At 45.6% G+C, this 19107-nt stretch overlaps 1 protein-coding gene across 1 annotated transcript in view; it reads left to right on the top strand.

Moving 5' to 3' along the window:
* Positions 1–4949: 4949 nt before the first annotated feature.
* The window catches only part of igf2bp1 (insulin-like growth factor 2 mRNA binding protein 1), a 29708-nt gene continuing 15550 nt past the window's right edge, over positions 4950–19107 (top strand). The window contains exons 1-2 of the mRNA XM_068749641.1: positions 4950–5124; positions 5997–6057. Of these exons, the coding sequence (XP_068605742.1) occupies positions 4950–5124; positions 5997–6057 (236 nt within the window). The remainder of the gene's footprint in view (positions 5125–5996; positions 6058–19107) is intronic.

Below are 19107 nucleotides of genomic sequence, written 5' to 3' on the forward strand. Positions count from 1 at the left end.
TTCAAAGATTTAAGTTCTTTAATGCATTAAATAAAAACATTTTAAGGGACTTTGCTTTGATTTGTCTTATTTTAAATGAATCCGAGTCTTCCTGCCGTTTATTAAGGAGCCCACTAATAAACGACGTGACGTCATCAGGTGTCGGCAATTTAACCGGACACTTTCAGAACATTTGATCCAATGGCGTGCACGTAGCGGGGACGCGCATTACAAGCCAACCGAGAAGCGGAGCCGCGCGCGTTGATCGGCCGATAGAAGCCTTTGAAGTATTCCTGCGCGCGGGCACGCGGTGCACCTCGGCGTGTATTCATGTCTTCTCCCGGGTGGAGGCAGAGTTCGATCGATATCGCTGCTGATTATTGATAGGAAATCGTTCCCCGTTTCGATGGCCAGGCTCGGTTTTGGTGTTTGGTGGCCTCTGGATCCAGCTCTGTGGCTGGAAACAGCCGGTTTAACGCGCGTGCACGCCCCGGGCAGCCCGTTATAATTGATTTATAACGGCTGATAATGCACGTACTTAGTGAGTTCATTAGTAACGGCTGCGTCATTGATCAGGAACGACGGGAACGCTGGTTTTTTGACAAAAAAAGGAAAACTTGTTCTTCCCGATGTCCCACAAATCAAAACAGTTTTAAATACAATGAAAAAAAAAATGTGTGAATTAAATTAGTCCCTGATTTTGGTCATATTCTATTGGATAAGGTAACGTAGAGAATAACAAAGAGATTAACAATGGCCGTTTAACTGAATTTAATTTCTGCAATAAGAAAGTAAAATAAATCAATTAATCAATAAAAATAATTTTCATCTGAATTTCTTCAAACTAAAGTCCGGCCCGTTTTTTGGCCCGATAATAAAACTATTGTTGCGTTCGCTGAAGGCCCCGGCCTGCCCGCCCACCTGTAGTGGAGCACATCGGCCGCCAGGTGGCGGTGGCGGCCCGGCCGCGGTCCAACCGCAACCAGTGCGGTATATAATCATTAAATACATTAAAAGATGGTTGAAGAAAAACTTTAAACGTAAACGAGCTCATATAATATATTTAGAAGCAGCAATTAAAACTTTGTGAAATAAGAATTTTGACTTCTGACAAATGAATTTGTCAAGTTTTAGTGCATCGATCTTTCCTTTGACGTTTTCTTCTGTCTGTCTTTTATGCATATAAATAGAAACTAAATGGTTAAAGGCGCTTCCGGTCCGTCTCTCACAACACGCCGTGTCTAGCACAGGGGTGTCAAACTCATGTTCTCCAAGGGCCACATTAGCATTATGTTTGCCCTCCAAAGGCCAAATGTAAACCATTACGGTAAAAAATGTAACTAAATGTAATGTAATCTAATGTAAAATAAATGTAACTATTCCTTAACATGCTGTTAAATAACTATTTATTTTTTATTTAACTCTTTAGCCGCCACAGTAATTACAATAAAATATTCAGTTTTGATATCACTTTTTTAAAAGGTTGTAACTTAATAATTGTTAGAGATAAAGCCAAACTGTAAATGAGAAAAATCACAAGTATGAACCAAAGTTTGTGATGAGAATAAATTAACACATCTAATAATGTGGAAAAGTTCCATTCAAATGCAATCATCACGCAGGAACAAAGATAATCGATACAAAATCAAAGCAAAACCAAAAAGCCACCACCTTGTCTTGTCATGGACATGCAGAAACCAAAAAAACCAACCGAAGTGGGAAAGATAAAGAACATTCCCCGAGTCAATGCCACGGAAAAGACGCTTTATTGACCAAAACCGGGTCTAAAGTTAAACAGATTGAATTAATAGGACGGATGTAATTTTTTTGCAGCAGAGGACTGAGCTCTGAGCCAGAAGACAGAAATGAAAGCATCCATGCATGGATCAGCTGATGCTGACCAGAACCTCCAGAAACCTCCAGAACCTCCAGAACCTCCAGAACCTCCAGGGACTCTGAAGAGGATCCACGCTGGAACACAAAGCTGTAAAAGCTGCGCTGACAAACGTCTGGACATCGATCCTGGAGCAGTTTGTTGTCAGAGGCAGAATAATCTGAGTCTTTGAGTCTTTGAGGGATTGAATCAGAGTAAACTCGCGTGTGTGTGCGCGTGTGTGTGCTCATTGTAATAAAGTGCCATGTTGCCAATGGCAACAGCGAACCTGACTGATGTGTTTTAGTAGTTATCAGACAACAATGGAGCTCTGAAGCAGCAGAGGAAGACGATGTGACCCCATGCTGAGGTACTGATGAAGATGCCAGAGAGACGTCCTCCTGAGCCCCCCCTCAGCCCCCCCCCTCTGCTTCCAGGTGTGTTCCTGGCCTGCCGCTTTACCGTTGGATTATTCAATTCAAAGCTGACGTTCAATATTGATGCTCTTTTTACAAAGTAGTAAGACAAGAAGGTTACAGAAAGACGTCTTCGTCCGACTTCCACAGCAACCGTCGCTGTGATCTAAGCAGAGGACATCAAAGGATGTGGACAGACGTTACTAAAGCTGTCTGTCCACATCCTTTGCTATTTAAACTAAGGAATCGTATCCATGCTTTCCCCCGGGAGCCTCATATCAGCGTTTTCCTGTCTTCCCTTGTCTCTTGATACCATTATGATCTATAAACGTTTATTACCGGGTTATTATTTCACACATTTAAAGACTATTTAAATAATAAAACAACACCCAGACGCTGCAACACCGTTTCAGTGAATACTGCTTGTTCAGCATTCTTTCAATAAAGTTGTTCTTTGTATTTTGCTGCCTCCTTTGATGCGTTTGAATATTAAAGACATGGCGGCATATTGTAGTTCACGTAGGGAGCAGGAATAAATACGGGCTCATTATTACAGCAGGGTTTAATGAGTATAAGGCCTGGATCCACACAAGCAGCCGTCCAATCAGAGGCGAGCTGAATCAGAAATAAGCCTCCATTCATAGCAACGCGAGAGAAAATGGAAATAAAGTCGTGTTTAACAGAGGAAGGAACGCACGGGGGAAGCCACAGGTTTTAAGGGGGCGGGGACAAGGAGGAGTAAAGAGGAGGAGGGGGAGGTGCTGTTGTTGGGGGGCGGGGACAAGGAGGAGTAAAGAGGAGGAGGGGGAGGTGCTGTTGTTGGGGGGTGGGGACAAGGAGTAGTAAAAACGAGGAGGGGGAGGTGCTGTTGTTGGGGGGTGGGGACAAGGAGGAGTAAAGAGGAGGTGGGGGAGGTGCTATTGTTGGGGGGAGGGGATAAGGAGTAGTAAAGAGGAGGGGGGGGTGCTGTTGTTGGGGGGAGGGGATAAGGAGTAGTAAAGAGGAGGAGGAGGAGGTGCTGAGGGAGGAAGAAACCTTTCATGAGGTTCCCTGTTGGGATTCCTGAGAAATCAATCTGAGGTCTGAAACAAAACCACCTTGAGAACAGTCCAGGACAGAACGGTTCCACAGACCTCGCCAGGACCGAGGAGGCCGAACCAAGGAATGACCCTGAAGCACAGTGCTGACCGCTGCGCCAGGTTCACCCGGACTCTGCTGTAGCTGTGGGCGAATGAGGTGGTGCATCCATGCTACGTAACCCCCCCCACACGCACACACGCGCACACACGTGATGGGCCCCGTCCACCTACTGGTTACCAGTTTCAGGCTGGTTCCATTTTGTGTACAGGAGCCATTTTCTAGCCGTGTGGGCGCACGCAGCGCCACGCAGCGCCACGCAGCCCCCACGCTGCTCCACCGTGGGAGCTGCGTGGCGCTGCGTGGCGCTGCGTGGCACAGGATCCCAACTTGTTAACATTTCTGCCTGAACAGGAGGCCCGGAGATAGACGGCCCCCGGACACCCAGCGCGCCACGGGCGTGCGTGCGTGCTTGCGTGGGAGAGGCGGGCCTGCGTCACACACTGCCTCCATTTTGAGAAGCCTCTCCACGCAGAGGGGCGTGGAGTGCGTGCACGGCGCCGTTGGCAGTTGCGCGTCACTTGTAATCGAAGGGATGCGCATGACGTGGACCCACGTGAGCACGCGTGGCGTGAGGCCGACGCTGCGTCTTGGTGGAAGCCACGACCTTCCCGACGCGCCGCGCGCAGGGGCGGCCGCCACCGCTGAGCCACGGAGTCGGTCACCGGGCGTGGGAAGACGGTCAGGCAGCAGCGGCCCCTGGGGCCAAACGGGGGCCCCGGAGCCCCAGCGCGCCTGCAAGCGGCCCCAGGACCCATTTAGCGTCGTGACGCACGGCGTTCATTCAAGGGGGGGCGTAAAGTTCAGGCTGAAAACTTCGGCCCCCGGTGAGGTCCGGTCCAGCCTCACCGAGCAGAAGCGCGCAATGCGCGTGCGCGTGGCCGCTCCGTGTTTCATAAAAGCCCTGACACAGCACACAAACTGCACCACGCACGCACAAGTGTGCACGAATGTGCACGAGTCCAGTCCAGAAGGCACCAACAGAGCTCTCGGCTCGTGCGCCCACTCCTTGGCGAATACCCCTCCTTTTCTATGAAATACTCCAAATAGACCACGTGGTTTCCTCTTTGCAAAAAAAGAAAAGAAAAGGAACCCGTGAATCGGCGTCGCTGGAGGGGCGGGGTCACCCCCAGCCGGTAACGAACGGATCTGAAAGAGGGAAGGGTCGCAAAGCAGAGAGAAAGGAAACGCTTCCCGGTCGGATCCCGCCATCGCTCGTCCCAGCCCTCCACCCGAACCCGGACCCGGACCCGGCCCCGAACCCGAACCCGAACCCGTCCAGTCGGTGCCACAGAGGCTGCGGCTGCCGCTCCACTCCGCCCGGCCCGGCTGCACCTTACCGGAGACGCTTCGGCTCCTGCTCGCACCCGAGCCTCCGTGCGCTTTTTTTTTGGGGTTCTTTCTTCTCAGCAGAATTCAGAATTGTTGCGCCGCAATAAAAACTTTCTTCTTTTTTTTTTTTTTCTTCCGTTCCTTTATTTCGTGCGTTTTTCGGGCTTTTTTTTTTTTTTGTCTTGTTTGGACTTGGACAGCCCCGCGCCGCCATGCACAAGCTGTACATCGGGAACCTGGGGGACAGCGTGACGGCCGAGGACCTGGGGAAGACCTTCGACGAGCACAAGATCCCCTACTCGGGACAGTTCCTCATGAAGACCGGCTACGCGTTCGTGGACTGTCCGGACGACCAGTGCGCCATGAAGGCGATCGAGATGTTCTCCGGTGAGTGGAGTTCCGCCGCGCGTCCATTCATTCCGCGGGGAAGCCGGTGGAGATCCACGGCCCGCGCGCACATGCACACACACACTCACACGCACACACGCGCGCGACTTCCACTGATGGTACAACATGAACGCGGCGGATGGAACTCGTCCGATGATTTTACTGATGTAAGATCAATGGCGGCGTCTTCTGCGCCGTGCGTCCTGGGGGCGCGCAACTTTTGCTGGGGGAGGGACGCACACTTTAGACCCAAAGCTCGGGCTGACGGCGGACGGGAAGCGCACACCAGAACTTTTTGCTCGCATGAAGTCCGTGCGCGTTTCGGGCTAACGGGCCTGCGTGCGTGTTGCCGCGTTGCGCGCTGTACATTGCGCAGCCTACACTCATATCGCAGGCTGGTTCCCCTCCCCTTTAAGCCCACAGTCCACTACGAGACGTGAACACATCTAATCCCGTGGACCGACCGAACCAGGCCCGAGAGAGACGCCGAGCGGCCGCGCGCGCGCGCGCCGTGCCGTCTGATCGTGGATCCATTCTCACCGTTTGCTCAATACACGAAGAGGCGAGGTCCGCCATGCCTGTCAGACCTCCCCCCCCCCCCCCCCCCCCCGCCTCTGAACAAACCCAACATTAAAAAGGCCCCACGCGTAAAACCCACACGGTCGCCGTGGGGACAGGAGCGCGCCAGGGGACACATCAAGGGACGGACGTGCACGTCGCCTGCCTGCAAACGTCGTGGACACTGAGCTCGTCCTCATTTCATGGGCTTGTAGTCCACGGCCTCGTGGGTGACCCCAGCCGTGCCCCCCCCCGCGGAGTCACGTCCAGCCCCCCCCCCCCCCCCATGTGTTGAATCTTGTTGTCTGTTTCAGGTAAGGTGGAGCTGAATGGGAAATGCATCGAGGTGGATTACTCCGTCTCCAAGAAGCAAAGGTAACGACTAACGCCCCCCCCCCCCCCCCCCACCCCCCACAATAATTCCCCTGCATGGAGTGGATCTCAGAACCGAGCTCACGTGGCTTGTGTTGACTGTTTGGGCTCTGGACCTGGGGGGCAGGTGACAGGGTTCACGGAGCTGGGGGGGGGGGGGGGGGGCATCCTGTCCTGTAATACGAACCTGTCGTGTTTATACTGCAACTCTTGAAACGCTTTTCTGGACTTTATAATTCAGTAATCTCTCGTTCTAATTGAAACGGGTGTAATCTGAAGCAGGTGTGTGTGTGTGTGTAGGTGTGTGTGTGTGTGTGTGTGTGCGTGTAGGTGTGTGTGTGTGTGTGTGTGTGTGTGTGTGTGAACATGTTGGGATCAGATCCATCCTGGGCTTGTGACTCCAGGTTACTCTGCTGATTATGATGATTATTATTTATTGATGTGATTCTCTGAACGTATTTTTCTCTCATTTATTTCCACCCTGATCCGGACCTTTTGAGATTTGAGGATAATTCTGTTTGATCTTTTATACCTTGCTTTTATTCCTGTAGTCAGCTGTTAGAGTTTAAGGGGGGGGGGGGGTTAATATGTGCTCATTGAACAGAGATTTCTTGTGATTCTGCTTCTAAAGCATTTCAATATAAAAGTATTGCGCTTTGTCTCAGAGTCCAGTTTATGCTGTCCCGAGGACAAACTGGGTCCAGCGTTGATCAGCTGCTCTGTGCTGGGAGACGCTGGGAGACTTAAACCTTTAATGCTGCTCTGGATCGTCTTTTATTCCTGTAACCTTTGACACGGATACGAGGGGGGGCGTAGGTCTCCGTGGTCCGCCGTTTGGACCGTGTGTCTCTCTCTCTCTCCTGCTCAAAACGAGCGTCAGACCGGTTGGCTTTAAATAAATAAATCATAACGCGCGGTAGAATCAGGTTTTGACGTGCGTCATTACAGCGTTACGACACGGCGTGGCCCTCCTGCCGCTAAATATCGCCCGACGGCGAGGCCAAAGCTCGGAGGTCGTGTTTTACGTGGAGGGACGGGCCCCTCGGTCCAACATGGCAGCGCCTGGGATCGCTGCTGCGCTCCCAGCGGCTCTGTAAATTATTCTGTGTGTGCGCACAGATTAGTCTGTGATAACCTTGAAGACGAGCTGTAAGAAGGGGGGGGGGGGGGGGCATTGTGGGTGATCTGAGGCCCTCGGGGGGGCCCCCGCAGCTCCACGCAGACAGGAGCCGGCCCACGTCAAGCACGCAGGGCAAAATGGCGAAGCTCTGGTGGGGGCGGCGGGGGCTGCTCAGGCTGCTGCTTCCTTTCGCCGCGTGTCGGCCCCAGTCGGGGGCTCCTGAGTGCCCGGACCCCCCCCTCCCCCTCCCCCGCTTCACACGTTCGCTCCAGTTCCTGTGATTGTGTGTGGATTCAGCGAGGTGATGCGTAAACCGGGTTTTGGGAACGTCGTCCACGCCGAGCATGAAACGTGTCCGGCGTGTCCCGCTGTCGTCACGCGGATCCACGCCACGCCTTATTTCACCAAACACACGTGTTTTTGTTTTTAAAAGACAAAAAAGAAATCATGTAAATAACTGGATTTAAATCGACTTGTTATTAACGTACCTGAATTGTTATTACGGCAACTGTCTTATTATTACCCTAGCCGACTTGTTATTAACCTAACTGACTTATTATTACCCTGACCGACTTGTTATTAACCTAGACGATTTGTTATTACCCTAGCTGACTTGTTATTAACCTAGACGATTTGTTATTACCCTAGCTGACTTGTTATTAACCTAGACGATTTGTTATTACCCTAGCCGACTTGTTATTAACCTAACCGACTTATTATTACCCTTACCGACTTGTTATTAACCTAGCCGATTTGTTATTACCCTGACTGACTTGTTATTACCCTGACTGACTTGTTGTTAACCTAACTGACTTGTTGTTACCTTGACCGACTTGTTATTAAGCTAACTGAGTTGTTGTTAACCTAACTGACTTGTTGTTAACCTAACCCTCACTGACTTGTTGTTAACCTAACCCTAACTGACTTATTCCTGGATGCTGGTTTCCACCACCAGGACGGCTCCGCCTTGTTCTTTATTTCACTAAGTCTGTTCATTCTTTGTATTTTTAAAGGACAGTATTTTAGTAATATCTGTGTTTTAGGGCCGATAATGTTTTCCCAACGTGAAACCTCAGCGTTGTTGCGTATCTGTGTGGGAGGGGCAGTCCTCGCTGTTGTGTGTGTGTTCCAGCCGAAGGAGTCTAGGGCTGCGGGGGGAGGTGTGGGAGTCGGGGGGGAGTCGGCCTCCTTTCTCTAGCGAGTAGGAAACCCACAACGCTGCTCTCGTGAACAATGGAGAGGAGGGGGCTTCTGGATTTCATACAAACGTGTCATCTGCAAAAGCACAACGACACAGCTCCAAAAACAGGGTCCCGGATTGTACTGTAAGAGAAAAACTAAAATCCTACATTCTAGTAAACTAAAGCGTTAAAGCGTTCACGCCGGGGTCCCATCATGCTTTGCTGCCGCTCCAGCAAGAGGGCAGGAATTCTTCCCGGTGTTGCTCATCGTGAGGTTTGACCTGCGATGTCAGACATTTATTCTGTAGAATAACACGCAGATTTGTGGACGAGGTCCTCCTGGCAGTAAATATGGCGCCGGTCTCGAGGATCTCGTTATCGGATGCCGACTTGTGTGAAGACTCACGACTCAAGTTGGGCGTCCATCGCTGGCGCTCTCCATGCAAGCCGTGGTCTACAGTTTACTTTTTGTTGTTGTTGATTAAACAATAGGCGAACAGTTCAACCCAAGACACACTTAAGACCCGCCCCCTCATTTGAATACACTTTTTGCTGCATTTTTTATCTGCAGCATGAAAAAACAAGTACGCAGAGAGCTTTTATTTATTTACTGATATTTAATTCTACTTATATATTTATTTCCACATATAGTGAACATTTTTGACTTGTTTTAAATGTTTGTATTTATATTAAGAGTTTATTTATTTATTTATGTTTATAATTTTTTTCCATTGATCTTCATTTTTAAATAACCGATCTGGATCCTGGAGAAAATCACCATTCATGAAACATTTGCTCTAGAATTACAAACTACTAATGTGATCCAGATTCTCTAGTCCTGGAGTCAGATGACGAGGGCCAGCCTATCGGGGGGGGGGGGGCGGTTGGGTTTAGGCACAGTGACGTCATGGGGAAGCGGAGCACGGTGGAGGCTGGTTGATCGCTGATGCGTCATTTCATAAAGCGTGACATTACAGCCGCGTCAGCGCCGAGTCTCAAAATACTCACGCTATCTGTGAGCAGCTGGAGACGCGGAAAACAGTCGTGTCTTTAGACCATTACACCACGTTCTAAATGTAGGACTCGAGCACAAACCACGTCACGGCGTGAGAAGATAAATAAAAATAGTATTTAACCCGGCGCGCTCTAGCGGAGGCCCCGCCCACGTGAGCCATACCTTAGAATAAGATCTTTTATATTGGGGACAGCAGCGAGGCTTTACTTTGTCTCAGTGTCCATCCACAGAGACTCTAAAGAATCTTTATTATCCCGATAAGCGCTGCTGGGAACGTCCTTCCGACGGAAACACGGCGTTCACGGAACAAGCGGCGTGCGGCACGGTGTATAACTGGTCGAACCCCCGACGCTTATTCCAGCCTTCTGGTCCGGTTGCATGGCGACCACCGACGCCTGGGGCGGCGCCCGTGTGATGGAGGATGCCGTTCCCGTGTTGTACGACGCAGGGCTCTTAAGCCGGGGAGCTGCCAGGCAGCGTGTTGCTCAAGGACACTTCAGCAGAGTTTGAGCCGCAGCCGGAACGCTTCTGCTCCCCAAATCGAGCTTTCCTGCAAATGTTTTCATTTTTACCACCAAATTTCACTTCCAACCTTTTCTGCATGATGTAAAGTGTGTTGCAACTTTCAGCTTCAGCTTGTGTGTGTGTGTGTGTGTGCATGCGTGTGTGTGTGTGTGTGTGCGCGCCTCCCACACGGCGGCTCCGAGGAGAAGCAGCACGCCATGGCGGGTCTCTGTCTCCTCTCATGGAGGGGGAGGAGGAGGAGGAGGAGTCTGTGGGCGGAGGAAGCCAGGGGGGTGCGACCAATCATTCGGTTGCGGCTCGAGCGAGGAGCCAGGAAGGCGGTCGCTCGGCGACGAGATGAGAGGATCCTCCTTCCTCCCTGCTCAGGACGCATGCGTGACTCCTCCTCCACCTCCTCCTCCTTCTCCTCCTCCTCCTGGTGCTGTGCCATGTTCGCTGCACAATTACTGCACTTTTGCAGGCGAGCGGACCGATTAGAGCGGCTGCAGCAGCAACACTTGTTTCTGGACCACCTTGGACAGACAATAGGTGTGTCCACTGGCATGTCTCCAGTTAGTAGACACATTTTGTCATCTTCTACTGTCTTCTCAATTGTGAAAATGATGCCATTCAATGGCCAGGACAGCGCGGACGGCTGCGATGTCCAGCTGTGACTCCGCAGGTCCGGTCCGAACTCGACCACCAAACTGTCTCTGCTGCACGTTCGGCACGCCGAGCGCCGCTCTTCAGTCGGTGTTCCTGGTTGGGGTGTGTCCCGGCAGCCGGGAGGTAACCTCAGCCTCAAAAAAGGAGCTTTAATGAGTCTCCACCCCTGTGATGTCACTCTGATGCCATCCAGGTTTTGCCTGCACATTAATAGCACAGGTTTGTCTAACTTCTGTGTGCAGGTTTGGGAATTTACCAACGCTGCAGTGTTGCATTATGGGAGCTAGAATATACAGTGTGTCTTATATATATATATATGCCTCAAATGCAGTATGTTAACGTTGACCCTTCGGATGATCAGTGAATGCAATCCTCTCGAGAGGAGAATTCTCAACCCAACCTCGCTCCGAGGAGACTCACAGAGGCCGAATGTAGGTGAAGGGTAAGGGAGTCCTGTCTCTTTAAGAAGACCCCCTCCCCCGCTCCTCCCCATCTTTCTGATTGTTTCTTCTTTCTGGTTTAAACCATCTGTCCTCTCGCCATCTCTTTTTCTCCACCTGATTTCATTCCCTCCCTCTTCGTCCTGTTCTTTTAAATGCATTGCCCCCCCCCCCCCCCCCCACACACACACACATACAGGCGACGGTGGCACAGGTGGTTGAGAGGGTCGTCTTATGATCGAGAGGTTGGCGGTTTGATTCCCGATTTGTGTCCTTAGGCAAGGCGCTTCCCTCCCATATTGCCTGTGAATGAGCGAGTGAATGTTGAAAGTGGGTGCACGGAGATGAGAGGAACATCCCACGAATGATCCAGAGGGATATTTAACGTGTGACGTTGAACTTAGTCAAGCCTGAAAATTAAATAATCTTTCTAGAAATATTCACACATTTTATCCAAAATGAAAAATCCCAGACACAGGAGAGACATTTAGGTTTAAAATACAGTAATACCTTGACACACGAGTATAACTCGTTTAAAATAACCTGAAGGTTTTGCGCCATAAATATTAATGAATTAGTCAAATAAAATAAAAATAAGGTGTAAATACTAACTATATTTAGCACCACATTTTGTAATAACACCGCAAGAAGATTCTTGAACGCAATATGTTATAAAGTTTACCGCATTTCGTAATAAGTTGTTACATATTGCACCGGTTATTACAAAATGCAGATGTAAACTTTTTTTTATGAATAAAATGACTTCTATGCTAGAATAGAAGTGGAATAAAGTTTTTTCTATTCTATAATTATTTTTGTCTTTTTTCTGAGTTCTAATCACATAATATTTGTTTAACATATTCCAGATGTGTGTGTGCATTTAGTGACCTTTTTGTCTCTTTCAAACACACTTTGTATTATTAGAATGAACAGTTGAATACGTTTTGACTCGTTATTAAAATGAATTCTCAGTTAGGAGTCATGATCGAATGCTTAAAATCAATGTTCTAATTATTCCAATTATTATGTTTTTCTCAAATTAAGACATCAATTTTGATGCACCAAATTATTAAAATTTTTCATGAAGAATCTGCATTTTGTACTAACCGGTGGAATATGTAACAACGTATTACAAAATGCGGTGTTATTCCATATTGCTCCTTTATTACATATTGTGGTGTTATTACATTTTGCTGGGTCTCATTTTAATTGTAGTTTATCAGTGGAGGTGAAGACATGTCTAACCTGAAGTTTTGTGTCATATATATGCAGATTTATGGACGTACAAATGCAAGGGGGGGGGTGATTTATGAACGGAATCTACAGTCTCTGAGATGATCTGAACAAGAGACAAAAAGCAAAACAATGATTCAACAGACGCTTCAAATGCAGTAAAATCCAAAATCAATGAACCAACACGACTTGTGTCAACAACAAAACAGCTTAAACAGGAAATCTGTGCAAATAGCAAGAATCAAAACGGAATAATGATCCGTCCGTCTGCCGTCAAAACACTGAGAAGAAGCAGCGTCCTCCAGGACGTGTCTCTGATCCGAGTCCTGCTCAGAGACACGTCCTTCAGCGTCCTCCAGGACGTCCTGCTCATCTGGAGGACGCTGCTCCTTCTCTGTGTACCTGGTTTGCATGTTACCTGAAAGCATGCGAGGTTCTACAGGGCGGTGGCGGGCGCCCTGTAGAACCGTGCTCCTCCTCCTCCTCCTCCTCCTCCTCCTGCTCCGAGCAGCTCAAACAGTTAAAATGGAGGCGCTGGCTGCTGGTCACATGACTGACACAGGCATGTGCTACGCCTGCGCACACCCACACCCACACTCACACACACACACACACACACGCAGTCATGTATGAACTGCAGCAGGAGGAAAGAGAGGAAGAGAGAGGGAGAGGAGCCCCCTCCCCCAGTGCTGTTATGCCTCCCCTCCTCCCACAACCTCCTCCTCTCCCAGAGGTGGGTGTGTGCAAGTCAGGGGTGTGCCATATCACATCCAAGGCATTCCCTCACGTGGTCTGGTGGTGTGTGTGTGTGAGTGTGTGTGTGTGTGTGTGTGAGTGTGAGTGTGAGTGTGTGTGTGTGTGTGTGTCGGTTGGGCCTGACAGCTTCCGGCCCGCTACTTTAGGCGTGCTTCCTGACGAGTCCTGGGTGAGATCGCCTTCAGGGATTAACCCGTATGGAAGCTTGAGGCGTGCAGCAGCATGCTAATCTAATGTAAGATTAGGTCCTGGGGGGGTGAATGCCGTGTTCAGATGGGGGGGGCGTGGCAGCCGGTCCGTTTAACGGCCTGGTTCCGTCACTATTCCGTGTCAGTGTCACGTTTTAAATGTTGGCGATGGAGAGAGGATTCCCCTGAACGGATTCTGATTCTGCTGCTGCTGTGGGTCACCTGACCCCCCCCACGATAAACCGGCCGAGTCGAGTTGCACCACGTCTTTTATATTTGACATGTTTAATTGTTTCTAAAAGGATTGTGCATTTTTCCAACCAGAACTGAGCGCTTGCTTTTCCTTCCTCGTTCTTCCTGATGCACATGGAATGTCAGGAATGTGTCCGATGCAACCGGAACGTTCACGAGCAGCACTAATCAGCATTCGGATTCACCCCCCCAGCGGAATCAAGTTCATTTCATATACAACGGGATTTCTAGCTGTTGCTCATCTTACACATATTTTACCATAGTAGGCATTGAAAACGTATTTTTAATTACTTTAGAAAAAAGGGTGAACAGTGGTATGAAAGACTAGAAATGTAGGTCTGTGTTTGCAGACAGAATCAAAGTATTAAAATATAAAACCAAATGTAAAGCAAACCTACACAAATGTAATTTATTCTACTTTCTGAGTAGAACTGATATGATGGATGAGCGGGATTTTTGTTGTTGTGTTGCTATGGCGACGGCCACGCAGCATCCCACCTGAACAGTGTGTATATAAAAACTTTATTCTCATAAACAAACGTAAATATGTCGCTGAGCGCTACAATGCTGAACAAATAAACTATGAATTACACAAAAGTGTTTAAAAACGCAACACACGCTTCACAATTTAGAGTTTTCAGAGTAGCTACCATAACATATTATGGCATTGGTTGAAGTACTTCATTTAAAACTACAGATACTACTAGTGAAATACTACTCCAATAAAAGTAAAATTTGCCAAACAAATGTACTCAAGTAAATCTAAAGAAGTATTTGTTGTAGAAAATACTTAAGTACTGAAAGTAAATCGTTCTGTGTACTTTGAATCAGAATTTTGTATCTTAAAAAAACAAAACAGATTTGTAGAAGAACTGAACTCTCGCTCTTTCACTCGACGAAAGGACACTTAATTTGGACTTTTATTTATTTTAATGAATTAAAAAGGGGATTTATTTTTGCACCTTATTCTATATTCCATTTTTGTATATTGTGCTAATGTTGCCAGTTTATTGTTATGAGGCAGTAAAACTGTTCAACGTAACGACTTTTCTCTTTTAAGTGGGTTCAACACATAATAAAGCGATTCCAGAGTGAATGACTCCGCCCGACTCTCACCTTGTTCAACAAAACGCACAATGTGGCTAAAAGACCAGTAAAAGCAGTGAAAAGTCTCGAACAATGGTAAATAACAACGCGCTATAATAGAGAAATCAAAGGCACTTATTTGTTGCTTTATAGCAGCTAAATGATAAAACAATAATAAATAAACAGCCTTATTTACCACGAACATTAATCATATCTCAATTCAAGTTTACCTGCTACATCCTGGCCCTGCATGCCCTGTTCTAACGGAGCGTCCGCTTTGTCCTCGATGTGGACAATAGTCAGGAACGCTCCAGCTAATAGACACATCCATGAGTTGCAGCGGCTCCAGCTAGTTCCTGAGCCAGACGGCAACACTTCCTGTTGACAAACCATTCATTCTTTTTGGCTGATTATGAATGGAAACAACGTGAACAGCCTTTTATTAAATGTAGTGGAGTAAAAGTAAAAAGTACTCAGCACAAAAAAATCTACTCAAGTAAAGTACAGAGCCTCAAAATAATTTGTACTTTTACTTTACAAATTTTCGTTACTTCGTTACTTCGTTACTGACCACCTCTGAATATTAGCATATCAGCATTACCTGGACCAGCTACCTGATGATTTAAAGCAGCGGCCCCCAACCTTTTTCCTGCCACGGACCGGTTTCATGGCGGGCAATTTTTTCGTGGATGGGGGGTAATTAAATTTAAAAAGAGGAATATAATCTTACTAATAAACTTTATATTATGCACTTGCAATAACTATTAAATAAATATTTAATAATTACACAATATCTACTCACCATAAATTGTGGTCCCAATAATTACTTGTCCTTCATGATCATGTTTTTTTTGTAGTATTTAAAGGACTCTTTAGCTAGCCATCAATAGTTATTTAAATAGTTGTCGTATTTAAAGGACTCTTTAGGTCCATCATTAGTTATTTAAAAACTTGTAGTATTTGAAGGACTCTTGAGGTGTCTATCATTAGTTACTATTTAAATAACTTTAGGTGTCCATCAATAGTTATTTAAATACTTGTAGTATTTAAAGGACTCTTTAGGTGTCCATCATTTGTTATTTAAATACTTGTAGTATTTAAAGGACTCTTTAGGTGTCCATCATTTGTTATTTAAATACTTTTAGTATTTAAAGGACTCTTTATGTGTCCATCATTAGTTATTTAAATAGTTGTAGTATTTGAAGGACTCTTTAGGTGTCCATCATTTGTTATTTAAATACTTGTAGTATTTGAAGGAATCTTTAGGTGTCCATCATTTGTTATTTAAATACTTGTAGTATTTGAAGGACTCTTCAGGTGTCCATCATTAGTTATTTAAATACTTGTAGTATTTAAAGGACTCTTTAGGTGTCCATCATTTGTTATTTAAATACTTGTAGTATTTGAAGGACTCTTTAGGTGTCCATCATTAGTTATTTAAATACTTGTAGTATTTAAAGGACTCTTTAACACCGGTGTCCATCATTTGTTATTTAAATACTTGTAGTATTTGAAGGACTCTTTAGGTGTCCATCATTTGTTATTTAAATACTTGTAGTATTTGAAGGACTCTTTAGGTGTCCATCATTAGTTATTTAAATACTTGTAGTATTTAAAGGATTCTTTAGGTGTCCATCATTAGTTATTTAAATACTTGTAGTATTTAAAGGACTCTTTAGGTGTCCATCATTAGTTATTTAAATACTTGTAGTATTTAAAGGACTCTTCAGGTGTCCATCATTTGTTATTTAAATACTTGTAGTATTTAAAGGACTCTTTAGGTGTCCATCATTAGTTATTTAAATACTTGTAGTATTTGAAGGACTCTTTAGGTCCATCATTTGTTATTTAAAAGCTTGTAGTATTTAAAGGACTCTTTAGGTCCATCATTTGTTATTTAAATACTTGTAGTATTTAAAGGACTCTTTAGGTGTCCATCATTAGTTATTTAAATACTTGTAGTATTTGAAGGACTCTTTAGGTGTCCATCATTAGTTATTTAAATACTTGTAGTATTTGAAGGACTCTTTAGGTCCATCATTTGTTATTTAAATACTTGTAGTATTTGAAGGACTCTTTAGGTCCATCATTAGTTATTTAAATACTTGTAGTATTTGAAGGACTCTTTAGGTCCATCATTTGTTATTTAAATACTTGTAGTATTTGAAGGACTCTTTAGGTCCATCCTCTTTTGGACCCTCCTGCTCTGGTCAGTTTATTCGGATTAAACTGCAGGACGTGTTTCTGGAGTCACGTCCACTGTGACTCATTCGGCCCTCTGCTGTTCACAGCAGCCAACGAGGCACAGGGAGGCGTGCGCGTGTGTGTGTGCGCGTGTGCGTGCGTGTGTGTGAGACGGGCCCCTTTCCTTGCTGCTTTTCTATTTGATGCCGGCGGCTCCGCCCTGTTCCTCGCCGATTCAAAACAAAGTCGAGGGTGACGTCACACTGGCTCCCGTTCAGACAAAGCAGGAACCCCCTCCCCCCCCCCTCCCCTCCCCCCATCTTGTTTTAAGGAGGCTCCTCCCTGGAACGACGCCCTCGTTTTTCACCGTCCGTGTTTCTAAGGCGTCTCTTTATGTCTATTTTGTTACATTCACATTCTTCTGATGATCAACATGGATTTGTTGGATATTGATCATAAAGAATAATGCATTTTATTCCACGTTCATGTTGTAACGCTTTATTTCAGGACTATTTGGAGGAGTTTTTATTGAAGACATAAACCAGGCCTGCTGCTACATGCAAGGTTAAATTCTCCATTTAAAATGTATTATTTACCACCTCACCAGAAATTGATCACAAAGACTTTTTATTTTTATTTTTTAAAGCCTCTTAAATTTTCAGATGATTTCTGAGAAACAATTTTTTGATTAATGAGACATGTTATGAAGAAAAATATTTTTAAATACGAAATTGCTAAATTAAATTACGACATCAACAATAGTAATACATTGTACATACATAATACAAAGTCATTTCTTTTTACTGGCTCAAGAGGAAAACAATCAAATCATGTTGAAGAAACTTTGAGGAAAATATTGAGTGATTCATTTGACCTGAATAACCCCAAATATACTTAATATTCATTTATGTTTTTGTTAAATCTGCTATTGGTGAATAATAAGTTGTTCTCAGTCTGCCTGAATAAAGGATTCTCTGCTCTGGTAATTAATCTTGTTTCAACCAACAGTCTGTGTGTGGACTAGTATTGTAGTAGACTCTGTGTGTATACTAGTAGTATATAGTTGTAGTAGACTCTGTGTACTGGTAGTAGATTGTGTGTATACTAGGTGTATAGTAGTAGACTCTGTGTGTGTACTGGTAGTAGACTCTGTGTATAGTAGTGTATAATAGTAATATACTTTGTGTGTGTAATAGTAGTATAGTAGTAGACACTGTGTGTACTGCATAAATATATATATATAAATATATTCCCTATTCCTTAAAGGTCCCATATTCTACCCTTTTTCCACAAGTTAACGCAGTTCCCAAACACTTATATGAAATATCTGTGACAGTCTTTGGTCCAAATAGCAAACAGATGCTGCAGGACAGCGTCCCTCTTTTCTGTCTCAAACAGATGCTGCAGGACGGCGTCCCTCATTTCTGTCTCAAACATGCTGCAGGACAGCGTCCCTCATTTCTGTCTCAAACAGATGCTGCAGGACAGCGTCCCTCTTTTCTGTCTCAAACAGATGCTGCAGGACGGCGTCCCTCATTTCTGTCTCAAACAGATGCTGCAGGACAGCGTCCCTCATTTCTGTCTCAAACAGATGCTGCAGGACAGCGTCCATCATTTCTGTCTCAAACAGATGCTGCAGGACAGCGTCCATCATTTCTGTCTCAAACAGATGCTGCAGGACAGCGTCCCTCATTTCTGTCTCAAACATGCTGCAGGACAGCGTCCCTCTTTTCTGTCTCAAACAGATGCTGCAGGACAGCGTCCCTCTTTTCTGTCTCAAACAGATGCTGCAGGACAGCGTCCCTCATTTCTGTCTCAAACAGCTCCGTCAGAAACGCCTCTGAAAATGAAAACCAAATAAAGTTCATTGCGTTCAGATTTCTTCCAGAAGTGTTTCAGTCGTTGATTACAGAACTACCAGGTTTATTGATCTGTTTTTGGGTTGATAATTATGGAGGACCAAAACCGCCACAATTAAAAATAAATATGAATGGGGGAAAAGACAAAAATAAAAACATTATACATAAATACATTAAAAACACTGTTAGTAAAAATCGAAAAATATAAAACAAGATTCAAAAATGTAAAATGTATGTGGAAATAAATACGAAAATAAATATAGAAATATAATTAAATAACAATAAATAAATAAAAGCTCTCTGCTCTTATATGTATTTTTTTCATGCAGTACAAATGTTATTCAAATGAGGGGGCGGTCTTTAGTGTGTCTTGGTTGAACTCAAACCCACCACAATAATAGTGTAGAAACATGGGAAAGTGAGTTTTTCATAATACGGGAACTTTAAGCACAATTAATGACAAACTCGAAACATCATGTAAATAAAAAGCTACAACCTTCCTGCTGGCGACTCATAAATAAGTTGTGTGTTCAGAGTCACGCAATGAGCCTGGTAGATCAGTGTTTTCT

The sequence above is a fragment of the Brachionichthys hirsutus genome, chromosome 16 (assembly GCF_040956055.1).
Source record: "Brachionichthys hirsutus isolate HB-005 chromosome 16, CSIRO-AGI_Bhir_v1, whole genome shotgun sequence".
NCBI lineage: Eukaryota > Metazoa > Chordata > Actinopteri > Lophiiformes > Brachionichthyidae > Brachionichthys > Brachionichthys hirsutus.